The sequence below is a fragment of the Takifugu rubripes genome, chromosome 7 (genome assembly GCF_901000725.2).
Source record: "Takifugu rubripes chromosome 7, fTakRub1.2, whole genome shotgun sequence".
Classification (NCBI taxonomy): domain Eukaryota; kingdom Metazoa; phylum Chordata; class Actinopteri; order Tetraodontiformes; family Tetraodontidae; genus Takifugu; species Takifugu rubripes.
The window spans coordinates 15,182,992-15,198,646 of NC_042291.1; the positions used below are offsets into that span (position 1 = coordinate 15,182,992).

The 15,655-nt window shown below is 46.1% G+C and overlaps 4 protein-coding genes and 1 long non-coding RNA gene across 10 annotated transcripts; 4 read left to right on the forward strand and 1 right to left on the reverse strand.

Moving 5' to 3' along the window:
• Positions 1 to 212: 212 nt before the first annotated feature.
• On the forward strand, positions 213 to 2,207 carry rps9 (ribosomal protein S9). Its single transcript, XM_003977614.3, has 5 exons — positions 213 to 299; positions 829 to 941; positions 1,017 to 1,139; positions 1,306 to 1,492; positions 1,947 to 2,207. Exons 2-5 carry the CDS (start codon positions 845 to 847, stop codon positions 2,122 to 2,124), a joined length of 585 nt encoding a protein of 194 aa, XP_003977663.1. The 5' UTR covers positions 213 to 299; positions 829 to 844; the 3' UTR covers positions 2,125 to 2,207.
• A 96-nt stretch (positions 2,208 to 2,303) lies between these two features.
• Positions 2,304 to 7,849, forward strand: mboat7 (membrane bound O-acyltransferase domain containing 7). Of its 2 annotated transcripts, none has more exons than XM_003977640.3 (9): positions 2,304 to 2,476; positions 3,313 to 3,395; positions 3,600 to 3,729; positions 4,607 to 4,733; positions 4,804 to 4,960; positions 5,276 to 5,471; positions 5,700 to 5,852; positions 6,304 to 6,480; positions 6,698 to 7,849. In XM_003977640.3, exons 2-9 carry the CDS (start codon positions 3,320 to 3,322, stop codon positions 7,101 to 7,103), a joined length of 1,422 nt encoding a protein of 473 aa, XP_003977689.2. In that variant the 5' UTR covers positions 2,304 to 2,476; positions 3,313 to 3,319; the 3' UTR covers positions 7,104 to 7,849. The 2 variants fall into 2 exon arrangements, with proteins under 2 accessions (XP_003977689.2, XP_011617119.2); XM_011618817.2 differs by lacking the exon at positions 2,304 to 2,476 and adding an exon at positions 2,929 to 3,122.
• Positions 7,850 to 7,952: 103 nt separating this feature from the next.
• Positions 7,953 to 12,719, forward strand: tmc4 (transmembrane channel-like 4). The gene is made up of 16 exons (XM_029838657.1): positions 7,953 to 8,147; positions 8,250 to 8,409; positions 8,666 to 8,814; positions 8,882 to 9,031; positions 9,292 to 9,377; positions 9,496 to 9,638; positions 9,724 to 9,871; positions 9,951 to 10,109; positions 10,196 to 10,353; positions 10,812 to 10,938; positions 11,142 to 11,239; positions 11,318 to 11,501; positions 11,580 to 11,710; positions 11,930 to 12,085; positions 12,170 to 12,248; positions 12,316 to 12,719. The coding sequence occupies exons 1-16, from the start codon at positions 8,096 to 8,098 to the stop codon at positions 12,373 to 12,375; spliced, it is 2,040 nt and encodes a 679-aa protein (XP_029694517.1). The 5' UTR covers positions 7,953 to 8,095; the 3' UTR covers positions 12,376 to 12,719.
• On the reverse strand, positions 10,892 to 11,649 carry LOC115250396 (uncharacterized). The gene is made up of 3 exons (XR_003888946.1): positions 11,554 to 11,649; positions 11,120 to 11,276; positions 10,892 to 11,000 (listed from the first exon to the last, which is right to left on the reverse strand). It is a non-coding gene; the product is annotated as an uncharacterized lncRNA (long non-coding RNA).
• Positions 12,720 to 12,770: 51 nt separating the features above from the next.
• Positions 12,771 to 15,479, forward strand: leng1 (leukocyte receptor cluster (LRC) member 1). Of its 5 annotated transcripts, none has more exons than XM_011618812.2 (5): positions 12,771 to 12,816; positions 13,140 to 13,317; positions 13,664 to 13,840; positions 13,993 to 14,276; positions 14,624 to 15,479. In XM_011618812.2, the coding sequence occupies exons 2-5, from the start codon at positions 13,186 to 13,188 to the stop codon at positions 14,841 to 14,843; spliced, it is 813 nt and encodes a 270-aa protein (XP_011617114.1). In that variant the 5' UTR covers positions 12,771 to 12,816; positions 13,140 to 13,185; the 3' UTR covers positions 14,844 to 15,479. The 5 variants fall into 5 exon arrangements, with proteins under 5 accessions (XP_011617114.1, XP_011617117.1, XP_011617115.1 ...); XM_011618815.2 differs by having other exon boundaries at positions 12,772 to 12,816; positions 13,172 to 13,317; XM_011618813.2 differs by having other exon boundaries at positions 12,810 to 12,877.
• Positions 15,480 to 15,655: the final 176 nt, after the last annotated feature.

Below are 15,655 nucleotides of genomic sequence, written 5' to 3' on the forward strand. Positions count from 1 at the left end.
ACCCAAAGTGTCACCTTGTAAAAAAAAAAGCAAACACAATGCATTGTAATTTACTTATATATCAGTATAAAACAAAACTATGCAATATGGGAACGCACATTAAACCAATAATGTATGTTCATTGTAAAAGCTCACACAAACGTTGTTGTCATTTTGACCAACAGAGTGCGACAAAACCGACACTACGTCCTTTTTAAACAGAGGTGCATGATGGGATATGTAGTGCGTATATGGGCCCTATAAGTTCTCGGCAACTTCCGTTTGCGTCCTCTTTTACTGCGCGAGCCTGAGCAAGACAGGTATGTTACGCTAACTGGTGAAACTATTTAGCGATAATTGATCACAATGATTGATTTTGAATGCCTGAGCTTTAATAGACAGTATAACTGTACTGATGTGATCGTGTTTGCAAGTAAGTTGCTGTTTGTGAATTAGAGTAGTTAAGAGCATGTGGGGCTAAGCTAACATAGCGTTGACAGCGTGGTACAGTCGTGGCCTAGACGCATGTCCGACAGCAGCATGTAACTAATATGGCATTATCTACACTTCAGTTTTTATCGTATGAAGTGCACATATAACTGGTGTATATTGTGTAATTTATGGATGCGTGTTAGCTACTGTACATGTTCTTAAAGAAAGGACGGTAACGCATTAGCGAGCTAGCATTAGCATCACCGGTATTGTCCACGCGACGTAAGCGCAAATTCAAATTAATCAAAGGTTGTAGTAATTACAGTTTAAATTTAACTCAAAATATATCAATGTTGTGTTCAGTTTATGGAATGTTGTGGAACTTTCTGAAATGTATTGACGTGAAACTTTTTGCAGGCACAATTAAGCCGCCATGCCCGTTGCCAGGAGTTGGGTTTGCAGCAAGACCTATGTCACCCCCCGCCGACCCTTCGAGAAATCCCGTCTCGACCAGGAGTTGAAGCTCATTGGTATGTTTTCATTCAAATATGTGCCAAAAATGAGTACGTAGTTGAAGCAGGACTGAGTTTGACTCTTGTTTTAAGGCGAATATGGGCTGAGGAACAAGCGTGAGGTGTGGAGGGTCAAGTTCACCCTGGCCAAAATTCGCAAAGCTGCCAGAGAGCTGCTGACTCTGGATGAGAAGGACCCCAAGCGTCTGTTTGAAGGTATCTTAGAGTCAAAATATCATTACTCAGTATTTGCCGATGATTAAATGATCAATTGTCAGATTTCTGTGACGTCATGAATTCCTCGTCAATGAGGCAAATCTGACATCACGTTTTTCCACTCGTTGGTTTATTTGGAGATTTTAAATGGCTCTTTTGTATCCAGGTAATGCCTTGCTGAGACGTCTGGTGAGAATCGGTGTGTTGGATGAGGGTAAGATGAAGCTCGATTACATCCTGGGTCTGAAGGTTGAAGATTTCTTGGAGCGGAGGCTGCAGACACAGGTCTTCAAGCTTGGCCTTGCTAAGAGTATCCACCATGCCCGTGTCCTTATCCGCCAGAGGCACATTCGGTGAGATCCTGAAGCAAATGTAAAATATTACAGGGGTCAAGTGTTTTGAGGGACTCATAAGAATGTCTTAATGCTTCCTCCTGTAGAGGATCAACTTCTCATGCTGTCCACTGAGATCAGTTAAAACATCTCAGCAAGGTCAATTCGGTATCAAAACCGTATACCTTGTCATTAGACATTGCCCAGAGACAATCCGGCCACTGAGGGCTTGGACTATGCCAATGAGGCTGTGGGTGTCGCAAGGTATGGGGGATTGCACCTCGGGCAATTGTTTTGTTTCACCTTCTTCTGGGGTTTAAAGGAACCAACAACCAGGCTGATGATTTAAAATTATACATTCAGATTGTCTGTGGTGTCAAGAATTCCTCGTCAATGAAGCCTGCAATAAGTTACTGGTCCGGTCGAAATGAGCTCTTTGCATTTTCACTGAATGTGACGTTTGTTCTTTCGACAGCGTGCGCAAGCAGGTGGTGAATATCCCCTCCTTTGTGGTTCGTCTGGACAGCCAGAAGCACATTGACTTCTCTCTGAGATCTCCATATGGTGGTGGACGCCCAGGTCGCGTCAAGAGAAAGAACGCCAAGAAGGGCCAGGGTGGATCAGGAGGAGCTGACGATGAGGAGGAAGATTAAGAAGGATGTTGTAAAGGGAGTGTTTTAATGCTTCCTGTACCATCTTAATTTTCAATAAAAAAAAAAATGGTCTAACCAGTAAACTTGTCATTTTCACTCTTGTACTGTTATATTTGGGATTTTTTTTTTAAACTGGAATGCACTTTAATATGAAACTGTTTAAACATAATCCTCAAAGGTTCTCTTCTAAATTGCGAAACACAAACTTGGTGTTAATGGTATGATCCACTTCCTGAGAGCAGGAATGGTACACGCCGGCCACGCCCACACGCGGAAATGGAAAGTAAACGTTGGCTTTGAGCGTATTGAGGGACGGAGTCTATCGAAAATATTAAACCCAAGTGTCATAAATGTAAGTAGTCCTTTCAACATTTAATTCTCACCCTCTGTAATGCCTGTGTAGTGGGCGCTCTTCTATCCTCATCGCTTCACATTTGAGAAATCGCAGATGCAGACGTACTCATTTTCCAAAATAAGCTCACTTAAAAGCGTTCTTAAACCAAAACGCGTCGCCAAAAGTCTCGCCTTGGTTTTTAATCTCTTGGATAGGAACGCTAAAGTTTTTATGAAGGTATGATACTCGAAGCCATCGGATATGTCTCAACAAGCTAACGGAGGAGCGCTCGCATGTAATGGCGTGTTCCCACATTCATTCAATCTGAATATGAACGGAATAACAACGTTCTTGATGCTTTTACCTGTGACTGAGACGTCACATGCAGAAAGATTTATGTGCCGATGAAGCCAACGTGTCACTGCACCTTGTCGTATGGAGTTATTTGGGTAAAAGTGTGCTTTTTGTAGATGTTCCTGTAGGCAACAGCGCTTCTGCTGCATTCAGGCCAACACAGTCAATGTCCTGCATCCTACATGTTGGCTGTGAGGAAAATCATCTGTCTGTATCATTTTGCTAACCCACATCATGGTGTAAATCATCGCCATGCATGCTAAAATGGATTTGATACACTTAAGACATGGGAATCAATACTCACGAAAAGGTAGAAAACTGAAATGCCCGCCTATATTTTAGACACTTGAATGCACCACTTGTTCTTAAACCATTAAAAGAGGAATAACTTTGAATTTTTAAAAGTGGGACACGCCAGCAAAAGATCCCTATATTTTAATAGTTTTAGTTTGTTTTGTGTGTCAGAATAACCAAGCGTGAGGTCTTTTTTTCCATTGTAGCGCAGCAATGTCTTCCGATGAACTTGTGTACTTGGGAATTCTCGCTGTGTCCATTTCTGTTGGATTCCTCTTCCGTTACCTCAGTGAGTATTTTGGAAACCTTAAATGTTCAACCAAAAACCAAAAAAAAAAGTCAGTCGCGACTGTGCCACTTTAGCAATCTCTGTGAATTGCGTAACGTTCTTTTGTCTTTTGGTTTCCTGCAGTTCCAGAGCCACCAGGCACCTTTGTAGCCTCATGGCAGCTGCTGATTGATGAATAATTCTGTCCTTTCACCTGCATTCCAGGTCCCCATGTGAAGCAGGGCACCGCGCTGCTGCTCGGCCTCCTTTTTACAGTCGCCACCTGTCAAATCCACACGCTCCACTCGCTGGTGACCGTGATTGGAACATGGATTATCATAAAAAGCTGCTGGCGGTGAGAAGCTAATGTTTACATTTTCTCTTGTTGTACATATTCAACACTTTCTCTTCACATTGTCTTGGTCAGTTTTGGTTCATTTCTGTAGAAATGTCTTTGATTTATCCTTGAGTGGTTTCGTCTGCCAACAAAGTAGGAGGAAGTTTTTTTTTTTGCTTGTGTAAGTTTTTGTTCTTATGACACTTGTTACAACACTCCAAAAGAGTTCTGCACGGATCTGAGGGTATTTCTGGGATGTTCCTTGGATAATTATTTGAATTTATAGGTTCAACTTAAGTAACATTACTACAATAGGTTTTTAATTAGTACTTCAACCCCTCGTTTGGTTATTTCCCATTGCCACATGGGGGAAACACTCTTCCTTACTGAGTGTGTGTGGATGTTATTTAACAACTTGGTAGAAGAGCTGAGCTGTGATCTGGGTTCTACCTTTCGATATTAGTGTGTTTTTCATTGTTATTACCCAAATAAAGGCATGTTTTTGGACTGAGGGTTTCAGACACTCACACGGGCACAAGAGGAGGATTCACTCTCCTCTTCTGAGCCTTTGACCTGCTGTTCGTGCTGTTTATGAACGTGATATCAGAGGAACACGCTGACACGCATTCATCAGATTTAGGAGCAACTCCCAGTTGGACCGTAACTGGTTAGATTTTCACGGTCGGATCGTCTTGACCCCACTTTACCGACCCTGCAGTCATTTGACGCAATTTTTATTTTTGACACATAAATCAGGTGGAGAAACAGGATATTAATTCATTATAGATGTGACCTTATTTCTATGACCCAAGTCCATTCTGACCATTTTTAGTCCTGCCTTCTTGAGTTTCTTCTTGAGCTCCACAGTCCCTCACATGCTGTCTGTCTCCCACAGGTTTGCTCCAGCGTTGAGTCTGGCCTGGACCTTTCTCTACCTTCTTTTCTTTCGTCTGGCCACTTGGTTTGGTCTGCCAGCGCCGACCCCTTTTGCAAATGCCATCCAGCTCCTCCTCACTCTCAAGGTAGAGAAGCTCAATCGGAGGAAGCTACCGCGGCGCACGGCGAGGTGACGGGTCTGCTTTTTGTTGCTAGATGGTGAGTTTAGCCAACGAGGTGCAAAGCTTCCACGTGGAAAAGAAGAAGGACGTGAGCTCGTTTGGAAAGTCTCCTGCCATCGGGGGTTTGTCACAGGAGCCGTCCCTCTACGACCTCCTCTCCTATAGCTACTGTTACATTGGTATAATGACGGGTGAGTCTGAAAATGCCATGACGTCACCACGTTTGTGCATCTTGTGTTTGTATGGCGTGTTGTTGTTGTTGTTGCATCTGCTTTTGCATGAATCCTAACTGTTGTCTCTCTTTGTCGCACTCTCGGCCACTTGCCCGATATTGTGTGAGTCCACATTGTCTTCAGTGTTATTACCCCCCCCCCCGATCCAACGACATCCTCCTCATCGTTCACCACACCATCCCACCTAAATGCCTTAAATGATCCTATTTTTCCATTTTGGTCTATCGCTGCCTCATCCCCTCTCCTTTATCTGTCCCTCCACCCCCCCAAAAGGCCCATTTTTCCGTTTCCAAACATACAGCGATTGGCTGCAGCAGCCGAGCCCACGGGCGCTGCCCGGCTGGGAGCCGTGCCTGCAGCGTCTGAAGCTGGTACCCGTCTTCGGCGCTCTGTTCCTCTACGTCAACTCTGTGTTTCCGCTGGATTACGTCCGCACAGAAGAGTTCTTGGATCGTCATTTCTTCTTTAGGTAAAGTTCTGTCAGCGTCTTTGCTCAGCTGCACAAACTCTCATTATATTACTGTATAATTCCACTGAAAACAAAGCAGGAGAATTAGTCAGAAGAGGGAGCAATGACCTGCGTCTCTGTAGCTGCTGATGTGTCGACCTCCAGTGTGGTTACAGCTCAGCACTTCTGTAATCATCTCCTCCAAAGCTCGTCACAGTAATGATGTTTTCCCCCGCTCTCTTTCTCCAGGTTCTTCTACATGATTGCGGTATTTTTCGTGTTTAGGATGCGCTTCTACGCAGCGTGGTGCGGAGCCGAGGCCGCGTGTATCAGCGCGGGCCTGGGCTGCTATCCAGAGAAGTCGCTGACGAAACCTGGAGGAGGACCCACCGTCGACTACAGGTGCCTTTATCGCGTCGCTCACTGCTGGGGGGGAGACGAACGCTGGAGAGGGTATAAATGGTGGCTCTGGGGGCGCGGCGTGCTTTACCGGTTGATGGCGTGCGTGTGCGTTGGTTGAGTCGACCTAAGGGGGAGACAAAGGTGCGTCGATAGAAGAGACTGTTCCTTCTCAAAAGAGGAGAGATGTTGCATAAGTGGATTCGTGTAGCAGCCATTGAGAATTTTGTTAAATGGTGAAGAATCGGATGTTACCCGAGCTGGGAAAAACAGGCGAAGTTCACCATAACCTCACCCCCCCCCCCGTTATATGTATAATCATGACACAGCGCCATCAGTTATCCCACAGAGACAAGGACGTGATTCCGAGCAGACACGCAGCTAAATGTGCTGACTAATGGCTCCCTGCTCTCCTTCCATTGAAACTCGTGCTGATTTCTCACCCCGTTTCCAGCCCCGACCCTACGGCTGAAGACAAGTACGACTTCAGAACCATCCAGTGCATCGACTGCTACAACACCGACTTCTGCGTGAAGGTCCGCCACGGCATGCGTTACTGGAACATGACGGTGCAGTGGTGGTTGCATCACTACATCTACCCCAACGCCCCCTTCAGCTCCTACACTCTCAGGTGAGGTCTCACCTGTTGCTCCGCATTGATCCCTGCTGAAGCTAGTTAGTATTTGTTTTCCATAAGTTACAGAAAGACAAACAGTGTTTTCTCACAGAAGTCTGCTTACTCCACCTTTCCTTTAAACCTCTTTTTTGGTAGTAATCTCTAGCGATTGTCTGAAATGCTGCGTTTACTGCCTGTTGGAGACTTCACCTCTCCCGATTGTGACTCTCAGGGCGGGCTGGACCATGCTGATCAGCGCCTACTGGCACGGGCTGCACGTGGGCTACTACCTGTCCTTCCTCACCATCCCCCTGTGCATCGCCGCAGAGTCCGCCATGGAGGCTTCCGTACGAGCCAAACTGGGCCCCCGAGGGCAGAACATCTTCGACTGGGTTCACTGGTTCCTGAAGATGAGGGCCTACGATTACATGTGCATGGGCTTCGTGCTGCTGAAGGCCTCCGACACCATCAACTACTGGACGTCCATCTACTTTGCCGTGCACATCGTCGCCGTCGGCTGCCTCGTGATTGGCAGGGTCTTGAAGGGAGGGAGAGCGGAGGGGCGGGGGAGGGACAAGGGCGCCAAAAGAGATGGAGAAGGGGCTGAAAACACCAACAGTGGAGCAAAAACAGACTGAACAGAAGCAGCGAAAAGGATTTTTGGGACTTGAGACAATCACACAATCATTAATTTGGGGAGTGAAAGCTGAGTCCTGGGTTATTTTCCCTCTCTCTTCACCTCCCTGGGGTCTGTCATCACAGCTGCCACGGTAACCGCCACACTGGTCAACAAGAGAGCAGAGGAGCCAAACAGTCGTCCGGGGATCGGGTACAGCGGCGAGCATCAGTGTTCTGTTACAGTAGAAATCTGCTGGGGAAACGCTCAGTTCTCTGGCTCCACTCCAGTGTTAGATGGAAAAAGTCTTATTTCAAGTGTTGGACATTCCTTTTGCCTGTGAATTTAAGTCCCGTTGTGTTTTTGATGCACCTCCGATCATATCAGGAGAGCGGTATGATGCAAAAAGACGGAAAAGCATCAGTGCCGCCATCAAACGCTCCTGGCTGGGACCAAAACGCCGTCACCGCCTCCACGCCGTCGCTACAAACGCTGATCGTTGAATGAATTCCTTCCTTTGATGGATGGAAATGAATCACCCAAAACCTCAGATATTTTGTAACTCAAGTGACACTGAATTTAAAGGTCTTGGTTTCCCACTTCACTTTTAAATAGTGATGTTTATTTCTGAGTTTTTATCTTTGCTTCCCTGCATTTTTGATGCGATCGACCTGGTTCTTTTTTTTCATTATAAGCTCCTGATTTCACGTGTTAGCTCGTCTTGTGTTTCTGCTCTGGAATTCCAGAATAAAAAGTTCCACCCTGAGACTCGTTTGTAGCAAACATTGTGTTGTCAGACCGTCGTCCCGTAAAGAACGGGTTAAATCACACAAGGAAGTACCGGCGTGGTCATTTGCAGAGGGATTAAAGTCCGTGAGACGAGACAACAAGGAAGCGTTGCCTGGAGAGCGTTTCCTCATGACAAACGGGTTCAGGATTTGTTTGCTCTGGGCTTGTTAAAGAGATTACAGGAGAAATTCTTTAAAACTGCCTGTGGTCAGTTGTTTCGGAGCCATGAACGAAGCCAGGAGACGGGGCCCGACTCAGCCGAGTGGCCCTGCCGAAGGTGTGTCCTTTAACCTCATTAACCTCTCAAATGATTCGTTATGGAGGTCTTTGCTGACCCGTCTTTTGTCATTCCCTTCGTTTCTGTGCGTCGCTTCAACAGTCATAAGTGATTGTTACCTCGGCGACCGGCGGCCTTCATCACAAGCGTCCAATCCGAGATGCCCTCAGTTCGACTGGGGGTCGGCACCGACGGGGGACGAGGAGGGTCCTCAGGACCTCCGGGGTCGACCTCTGTCCATGTCTCTGAAGAGAGCTGTGTGGTACGGAGCTTTCAGGGGGGAATGTTTAAACCTCGTCGTCTTTCACCTGCTGAGAGGCAGAAACGTATTCCAGCGTTCCCATACCTCAGATTTGACTGCAAGCGCACCACCAACGTGCACTATTTTCGTTGAACCAACATGAAAGGCTAAAATAGCTGCAACAGGATTTCCAGCTTAACGTGCTTCCATGTACATTTTGATGAACTGCCTGAGCCTTCCGAGTCAGTTTTCCCTGAGGTTTCTCTCTCCATCGCAGGCAGGTGCAGCAAATGAGGGTTCCTGCGGTTTCCAAGGGGGAGTCCTGGAAACGAAAGAGAACCAAACTCCTGCGTAAACTCAGAGAGGGCACCAGAGAGTTCCTCTATCTGTTCTCCCCCTGGAGAAAGGCACTGCAGCTGATCGCAGGTGAGTGCAGGTAAATGCGGCCTCCTTTGTCCACCTGCGTTTATTCAAGAGGACTTTTGTCCCACAGGGAACTTTGGCGGTGGTGTCCAGTCCTTCTTCGTGCTGCTGCGATTCTTGGTGTTGCTCAATTTTTTCTCCTTTTTGCTGATCGCTGGATTCGTCCTGGTCCCCAGCATCGTCTTCAGCTCTGAAGGGTCCGACTCTGTCAATGTCTCCGGTAACGTCTCGGCAACGAAGCAACGACACTCTCTGTAGTTTCACTCGGGGGTGGGGGTGGGGGGGGGGGACATGTTGCTGTGGCGGTTCTTCTTGTCCCCACATGAAGGTGCCGGTTAGCTTTAGCGTGGGTCGTGGGATGAGCTGCTTCAGCCCATCGAGGAGAACCTCGGCACTATTCCAGCCCCATTCTGCTCTTGTCCTTAAGCATTCCCGAGGTCACATCAGCTCTCTTTGTGTGTGGCTTTTTTCCCCGGCCAGGTCTGGGGGAATGCATGGAGTATAACCCTAATCCTCAAGGCTTGGTGCCGTTCTACTCCTACGTTCTTGATGTTCTTTTGGGAACGGTGAGTAACGGCCGTCGGCAGCAGTCACAGTGTCGTCCTTCTTCTCCCAGGGGACAGTTGTCTCCTTGTTCTGTCCCTGCAGGATGCTTTGTGAACTCAAGCCTGTGTTTGTCCTCAGGGGTTCGTGGAGCTCTCCTACCTGTTTTATGGCTTCTACAAAAACACACTGGTGCAGGGCACAAACTTCTACAACATCCCTCTGGCGTACATCTTCACCGCTGTCTTCTACATCGCGTTTTGCCTCATTTGCATCGTGGCACGGTGCGTTTGGGAGGAATGAATTCGGGATTTGTGTGGGATGTAGCTTGTGGGAATAAATCCAACCCTGACTGGCTGTGACTGACAGGTTGGGAACGACAGCTCGGGTAGTCGTGGCGACGGGAGGCGGCAGCAGCGGCAACTACAGCATGATAGCGTTCGCCAGCTGGGACTACGGCTCTCTGGGAGAGAAGGAGACCAAGCTGAAGCAGAAGAACATCCTCTACCGGCTGCAGGTCAGAAGGATGAGTTCCACTCAGCAGCAGGCAGCTCTGCTTTAGGCCTGTTGTTGGATTATTTCTGTCTTCCTCCCAGGTGGACCTGGAGGAGGAGCGGTTAAAGAAGCAAGCGGCTGCCCTAACTTTAAAACAGAAGATCATTTTGTATTCTCTTCGCGTTATTCTCTTTTTTCTTGCCTTGGGGCTCATTATCGCCGCCCTGGTTGGCATCTTCATGGCGACTCAGTTCAGCCAGGTAAACGGCTTCAACGTGAAGCGATCCTCGGTTCAAAATTTGCTGTTTTTAAAAATATATATCTTGCTCTTTTTCCCTGTTAACAGGAGCGGAGTGGGCAGGAGGGAATCCTGGGTCTGATTATCCAGTATCTTCCCTCCATTGTCATCACCGCTGGAAACTTTGTGGTGCCGATGCTGTGCGACCAGATCAGCCTGCTGGAGCGATACAGCCCCAGTCTGACCATCATTCTCGCACTAATGAGGTGAGCAGGAGGAGGTGGAAGCGTCGTATAACAAAAGACTTGTTTTTAAATATCATTGCTAATATTCTTTAGGAAATCAGATTTTTTTTTTTTAAAGCCAGCTTATTATTCTTAGTTAATATTCTAACAGCCTCGGGTCTGCCTGACAGATTTGAATAAATGCACTTTGAATTCTTCCCTTCTGGAGGAATCTTCCTGCAGCATTAACAGTCAAAGCCGCTTTATAGGCGCAGGATGAACACGAGCTTCAACATGCACAGCGCCGTGCGCGTCAGCCTGACAGGCAGATCTAGATAACCGAGGAAACGTAATATTTGGGGGTGTTTAATGGTGGATAATTGTGGGATGATACGTAGAAGAGGGTTCAGATGACGCCTCATTGTTAAAATGACTTGCTCTCCTTTTTAATCTAGAATTGTGTCTCTATCTGTTCCTGTTTTCCGGTGCTGTGTGTGCAGGGCTGTGTTTCTCCGTCTGTTCGGTCTGTGTGTTCTTCTCTTCACACTGTGGAGTCAGGTCACCTGCAGCGGGAACCCTGAAGAGGACGACTGTCGGTTGTGTCAGTACAACCACAAACTTTACCCGGTAATTCTTCTTCTTCTCGTCTCTGAAAACTTCTTCTCCTTCGCCAGCTGATGCGCCGAGAGCTGAGAGAATGGCATTTTTATTACGGCCGACATCTTTGGTGTTGCACAGTTAAAATTATTTTTAGGCAAAATCGTTTGAAAGGAACAGTTTTTAACAGTCAAAAGGCGAGTTCACCTACTCGTATTTCTGGTGCGACTCAGTGCTGGGAAACGCGTGTGGGACAGGAGATGTACAAGCTGACCGTGTTCGACCTGCTCGTCACCATCGCTACGCTGGTGCTGGTGGAGTTCCCACGCAGGTCCGCATCTCATCCCTCAGATGCTTTGTAGAATAAGCTGTGGAGGCAAGTCACATGACGTGTGTGTGTGTGTGTCAGGATGTTGGTAGACAACTGGTCCAATAAGCTGGTGCAGAAGCTGGGACGGCAGGAGTTTGTCGTTCCCGCCAACGTTCTGGTGCTGGTCTACGGTCAGACTGTGGTTTGGACAGGGGCTCTCTTCTGCCCGCTGCTCCCGCTCATCAACACGGTCAAATTTATCATCCTCTTCTACTGCAAGAAGGTGAACACGTATCACACACACACACCATTCCGCTTTGTTTGGCTCCACTTACGCTGTTACGCTGGGGTCTCTCCTCAGATCACGCTCTTCTGTAATTGCCGTCCGGCGCTGAGGACCTTTCGATCCACCACCTCTACCTTCTTCTTCCTGGTGGTCCTCCTGTTTGGTTGGGGTCTGGCCACAGCTGTGATGACCTACAGTCTTGCTGCGTGAGCGCCTTCCTTCTGCTGAGGATCGATAACGGAAATGCACTTTAGCTTATTATTTCACACTTATTATTTCAGCAGTAAAAGGAAACGTTGAGAGTTTTACGTAGGTCAGCAGGTCAAGCCGTAAAAGCGTTCTGCTTGATTTAAATAAAAAAAACAGTGTCGAAACAATGTAGTAAAGAACAGAAAACATCAAGCTGGTCTCCTCATTCCACCCAGGATCCATCCATCTTTGAGTTGTGGGCCTTTCCGCTTCTTCGCCAACATGTGGCTGATAGTTCCGACCACTTTCCACACACTTCCTGACACCACTAAGGAATTCTTGTTCTTCATTGGTTCCCAAGCATTCTCCATCCCTTTATTCATCTTATTGTGGTAACGTATTTACTCTACAAATACATTAATATGCTCCCTCATGATCGTGCTGATTTATAATCTTTGTTTCTCTTCCTGTGGCAGCGTGGTACTGTGTTATTTCATAGCTTTAGCCTCTGTCTATGGGAAAACTGTTGGCCTGCTAAGAGCTCAGCTGAAACTGGTGAGTTTGAACAAGATGTCTTTATATTTCATATTATCATCACTAATGCTAATGGTTTGGTTTATAGGAGGGACGTGACAAGCAGTTCTTGGTCAAACAGATTGAGGCGCTGAGTGAACATCTTTAGCTGCCAACACACAATGAAGAGGCAGAAGATTGATCCCACTGTTTTTATCACTGTAATTACTCCCATATATAAATTATATAATGAGACACTGAAAAGAATTATAAGCACTCTATGTACACACGTTTACAGTTATTATTTTTTTTATCCATATCTTGATGGAACCTGATGTAATAAGTAAAGATTTAAACACATTTCTTAATGAAAGAAGCAACTGTTAGATAAGGTAAATATGTTTTGAAGAGAATTTGGTTTAAATTAAAACCTGTAATTAGTAAACTAAATAGTGCTGTAAATATACATTTATTATTAAATCACTTTATGTATATACTGTACAGTATGTATTGGCGTCATCTATTTTGACGAGGATTTGCTCCCTCTTGTGTCCACAATAAGGTGTTGCAGTCTAATATTTACTTCCTGTTTACGAAGGGGCTTGTTCCGGTGAGTCTCTGTAGGCGAAAGAAGAGATAATTCGGCCGTAATTTGGAGGGTTTTTCAAAATGTAGTGACATATATACCTTCTAGTGTAACAATAGACGGAGTAAATGCTTAGTTTGGTGCACAGCCTCCACGATTTCACTGTCGTTAACTTCAAAGTTTAACATTTAGCTAGTAAGTGGCTAAAATCGGCTAACTTTAGCTACAAAAATAACATTTCTGCTCTTGATATTGAACGTTTGTTGGGGTCAATCGGCGATTAAAATAAACCTATTGTGCCGTCATTGCGTTTCTGGTGATAATAACGTCAGTAAACATCTTTTCAGTTACACCGGCGCCCATCTTTGACTGTTCACAGCTGGAGGCATCAACATGAACATTCTGCCGAAGAAGAGCTGGCATGTCCGGAATAAAGACAACGTCGCGCGCGTGCGGAAGGACGAGGCAGAGGCAGCGGAGAAGGAGCGCGAGGCCAAGCGTCGCGTGGAGCGAGCTGAACAGGAGGTGATGTTTCCGGAACCAAATTAGCATAAAGCTAATAGGGCTGAGGCTTTCATCCATTTAAAATGGATTTTTACACGCTCTTAAAGATTTTTTTTTAGCACATAGAAAATCTGAATGTCATAGTAACTAAGAGCTCAATATTGATTTGCCATTAAAAATTGTTTCATTTGTGCTTATTATCATCTATGTTTGGACTGACTGAATTCACAAGCAGAATCTCCACTGGTGTGTTTTTATGAACATTTAGATTGAGCAGGAAATCCCACTCATTAAATACCTTAGAATGTCAGAATACACAAAGTATTAATACACAAGCATATTAACTTCCATTCTGCTTTGTTACCAGGCACGCACCGAGTTCCTTAGGAGGAAAGCTCGTGCTGCTCTTGTGGATGGAAAAGGGGACGATGTTGAAGCTACGGGAGGAGATGCGGCTCTGGAACATCTGAATCTGTTCCCTCTTGAGGAATCCTCTGAGAAGAAAGGGAACGAGGAGTATCTCAAGGAAAAGAAAGAAGAAAAGGTGTCGGCACTAATTCTGCTCTCGTGTGGTTTTCATATGCATATTTATTTCTACGGCATCAAGCAAAATCTTCTGATTAGGTTAAAAAAAAATTCTTCCTTGCCTCTAGCCACCAGCTTTAACCAGCTCTTGGATTTCCTTGTTTCCTCCAGGAGAAACAGGAACGAGCCATTGGGCTCTTGGTGTCTCTCGGACCCCAACCAGGGACCGAGATCACACCCTGGTATCTGAAAACCGGCAAAGAAAAGGAGGAAATAAAAGAAAAGACGAAGGGGGCTATAAGCGAAGAAGAGAAAGAGAAGAAAGATCGCAGACTGAAAGATATTTTAGATCCATTGAAGGATATGAAGAAAGCGATGGGTGTGAGGGGGACAGAAGGACCCAAGAGCAAGAAGCCAGAGAAGAGACAGAGAAAGGAGAGTAGCAGTGGAGAGAGGTGAGGAGGCCGTTCCTTACTCCAAATAAACGTCATGGTTTGGTCGTTTCTTGTATTCAATGTTTAAACATCAATTAATTTCTGTTTCTTGTGGTACAACTCAATTCCTGAACTCTGCAAATGAAACTTGAACTTAACGTGTCTTTAAGTTGGACATTGAAGAAACAATTCTTCCAAATTCCAAAAGGTATTTTAGGGCCTGTCCTTTACAGATGCCTGTATTCAAGTTTCAAGCAAATAAAGAGCCAGATGCACAAATCTGGTGCCGTCAAATGTCCACGCTGATGACAAGTGAGCTGTTTTCCTCACGTGGATGAAAGCTGACGATGGACCGTTGTCTCTCCCAGTTCCATAGAGCGGTTACGTGCTGAGCGTTTACAGAGGGAGGCTGCAGAGAGGAGGAGAGCCCAGGCCCTGATCGAGCAGAGGAACAGCAAAGGAAAGGAGTCGGGCCGGGAGGTGACCGATAGAGACAGACCCTACAACAGTGCGTACTTCCCAGAACTCGCCAGGAAGCGTCAGAGACGGGACCGTGAGAGCTGGAGGGATGAAATATTAAAATCCTGAGCAGGGGGGGGTCAGTAATGGACAGATGTGTGGAAAGGAGCGTGGAGGCAGGTATCGGTGATGTGACTGTAAGTTGATAAAGCTGGTGAAACCGGTTTTATTGGGCTCTGCTGATGGAGGAGTTCAGAGGTCGGGTTTCAGCCACAGTTTTGAACCCTGCAGCGTTTCACTCATCGTCACTTCAACCAGGCAGATGGCTGCCTCACGGGGGGGTTCAAAGAAAACGCTCAGAAACATGGAGGTACAACTGCTGCCGTCGCTTCCTGGTGCCCCCAAATAAAGGAAAACAAGCCTTTTTGTCTCTCAGGCTTGAGTCTTTTATTATTATTATTTTGTGGTATATCAGTGCTCTGGGAAAAGAAAGCATGTGCTAATTTAAAGGAGAGCACCTTTTTATTCATCCATCAATACGGTCTTAATAAACGCAGTTCGGTTTGGAACAAAATTAAAATCGCCTCTCCTTTTTCTTTTAATGCGTGACTATAATTCTTCCCATCTGCTGATATTTCCACCGGGACTCGTTGGACTTAATGGCCTGACCAAAAAAATGAGCCTCTGGTTTTATCGGAACAATAAATCCATTGTTGCTCCAATCAAACCAACGCTCCATTTTTGTGCCATTCAGCCACAATAAAATAAAAAAAAACCCACAACCCCCGATTCATTGTGCATTATTGTCTTGTTTTATGTCTGAATTTGATCTTTTATTTAGGAGATTTAAAATCCAGTATGAGCTCAGTCTAATCCCAGTACCTCCCCATCAGCTCCCAGTGGGAATATTACCGCCTCTCTCTCTTTTTTGGAGTTGCTGA

Coding starts and splice junctions, on each gene's coding strand:
- rps9 (XM_003977614.3), top strand. CDS start 845: ATGCCCGTTGCCAGGAGTTGGGTTTGCAGCAAGACCTATGTCACCCCC. Junction 942..1,016: donor CCAGGAGTTGAAGCTCATTG/GTATGTTTTCAT, acceptor TCTTGTTTTAAG/GCGAATATGGGCTGAGGAAC. Junction 1,493..1,946: donor ATCCGCCAGAGGCACATTCG/GTGAGATCCTGA, acceptor TTCTTTCGACAG/CGTGCGCAAGCAGGTGGTGA.
- mboat7 (XM_003977640.3), top strand. CDS start 3,320: ATGTCTTCCGATGAACTTGTGTACTTGGGAATTCTCGCTGTGTCCATT. Junction 5,853..6,303: donor GGACCCACCGTCGACTACAG/GTGCCTTTATCG, acceptor CCCCGTTTCCAG/CCCCGACCCTACGGCTGAAG. Junction 6,481..6,697: donor TTCAGCTCCTACACTCTCAG/GTGAGGTCTCAC, acceptor TGTGACTCTCAG/GGCGGGCTGGACCATGCTGA.
- tmc4 (XM_029838657.1), top strand. CDS start 8,096: ATGAACGAAGCCAGGAGACGGGGCCCGACTCAGCCGAGTGGCCCTGCC. Junction 10,110..10,195: donor TGGCGACTCAGTTCAGCCAG/GTAAACGGCTTC, acceptor CCCTGTTAACAG/GAGCGGAGTGGGCAGGAGGG. Junction 11,711..11,929: donor ATGACCTACAGTCTTGCTGC/GTGAGCGCCTTC, acceptor CATTCCACCCAG/GATCCATCCATCTTTGAGTT.
- leng1 (XM_011618812.2), top strand. CDS start 13,186: ATGAACATTCTGCCGAAGAAGAGCTGGCATGTCCGGAATAAAGACAAC. Junction 13,841..13,992: donor AGGAAAAGAAAGAAGAAAAG/GTGTCGGCACTA, acceptor TGTTTCCTCCAG/GAGAAACAGGAACGAGCCAT. Junction 14,277..14,623: donor GAGAGTAGCAGTGGAGAGAG/GTGAGGAGGCCG, acceptor TGTCTCTCCCAG/TTCCATAGAGCGGTTACGTG.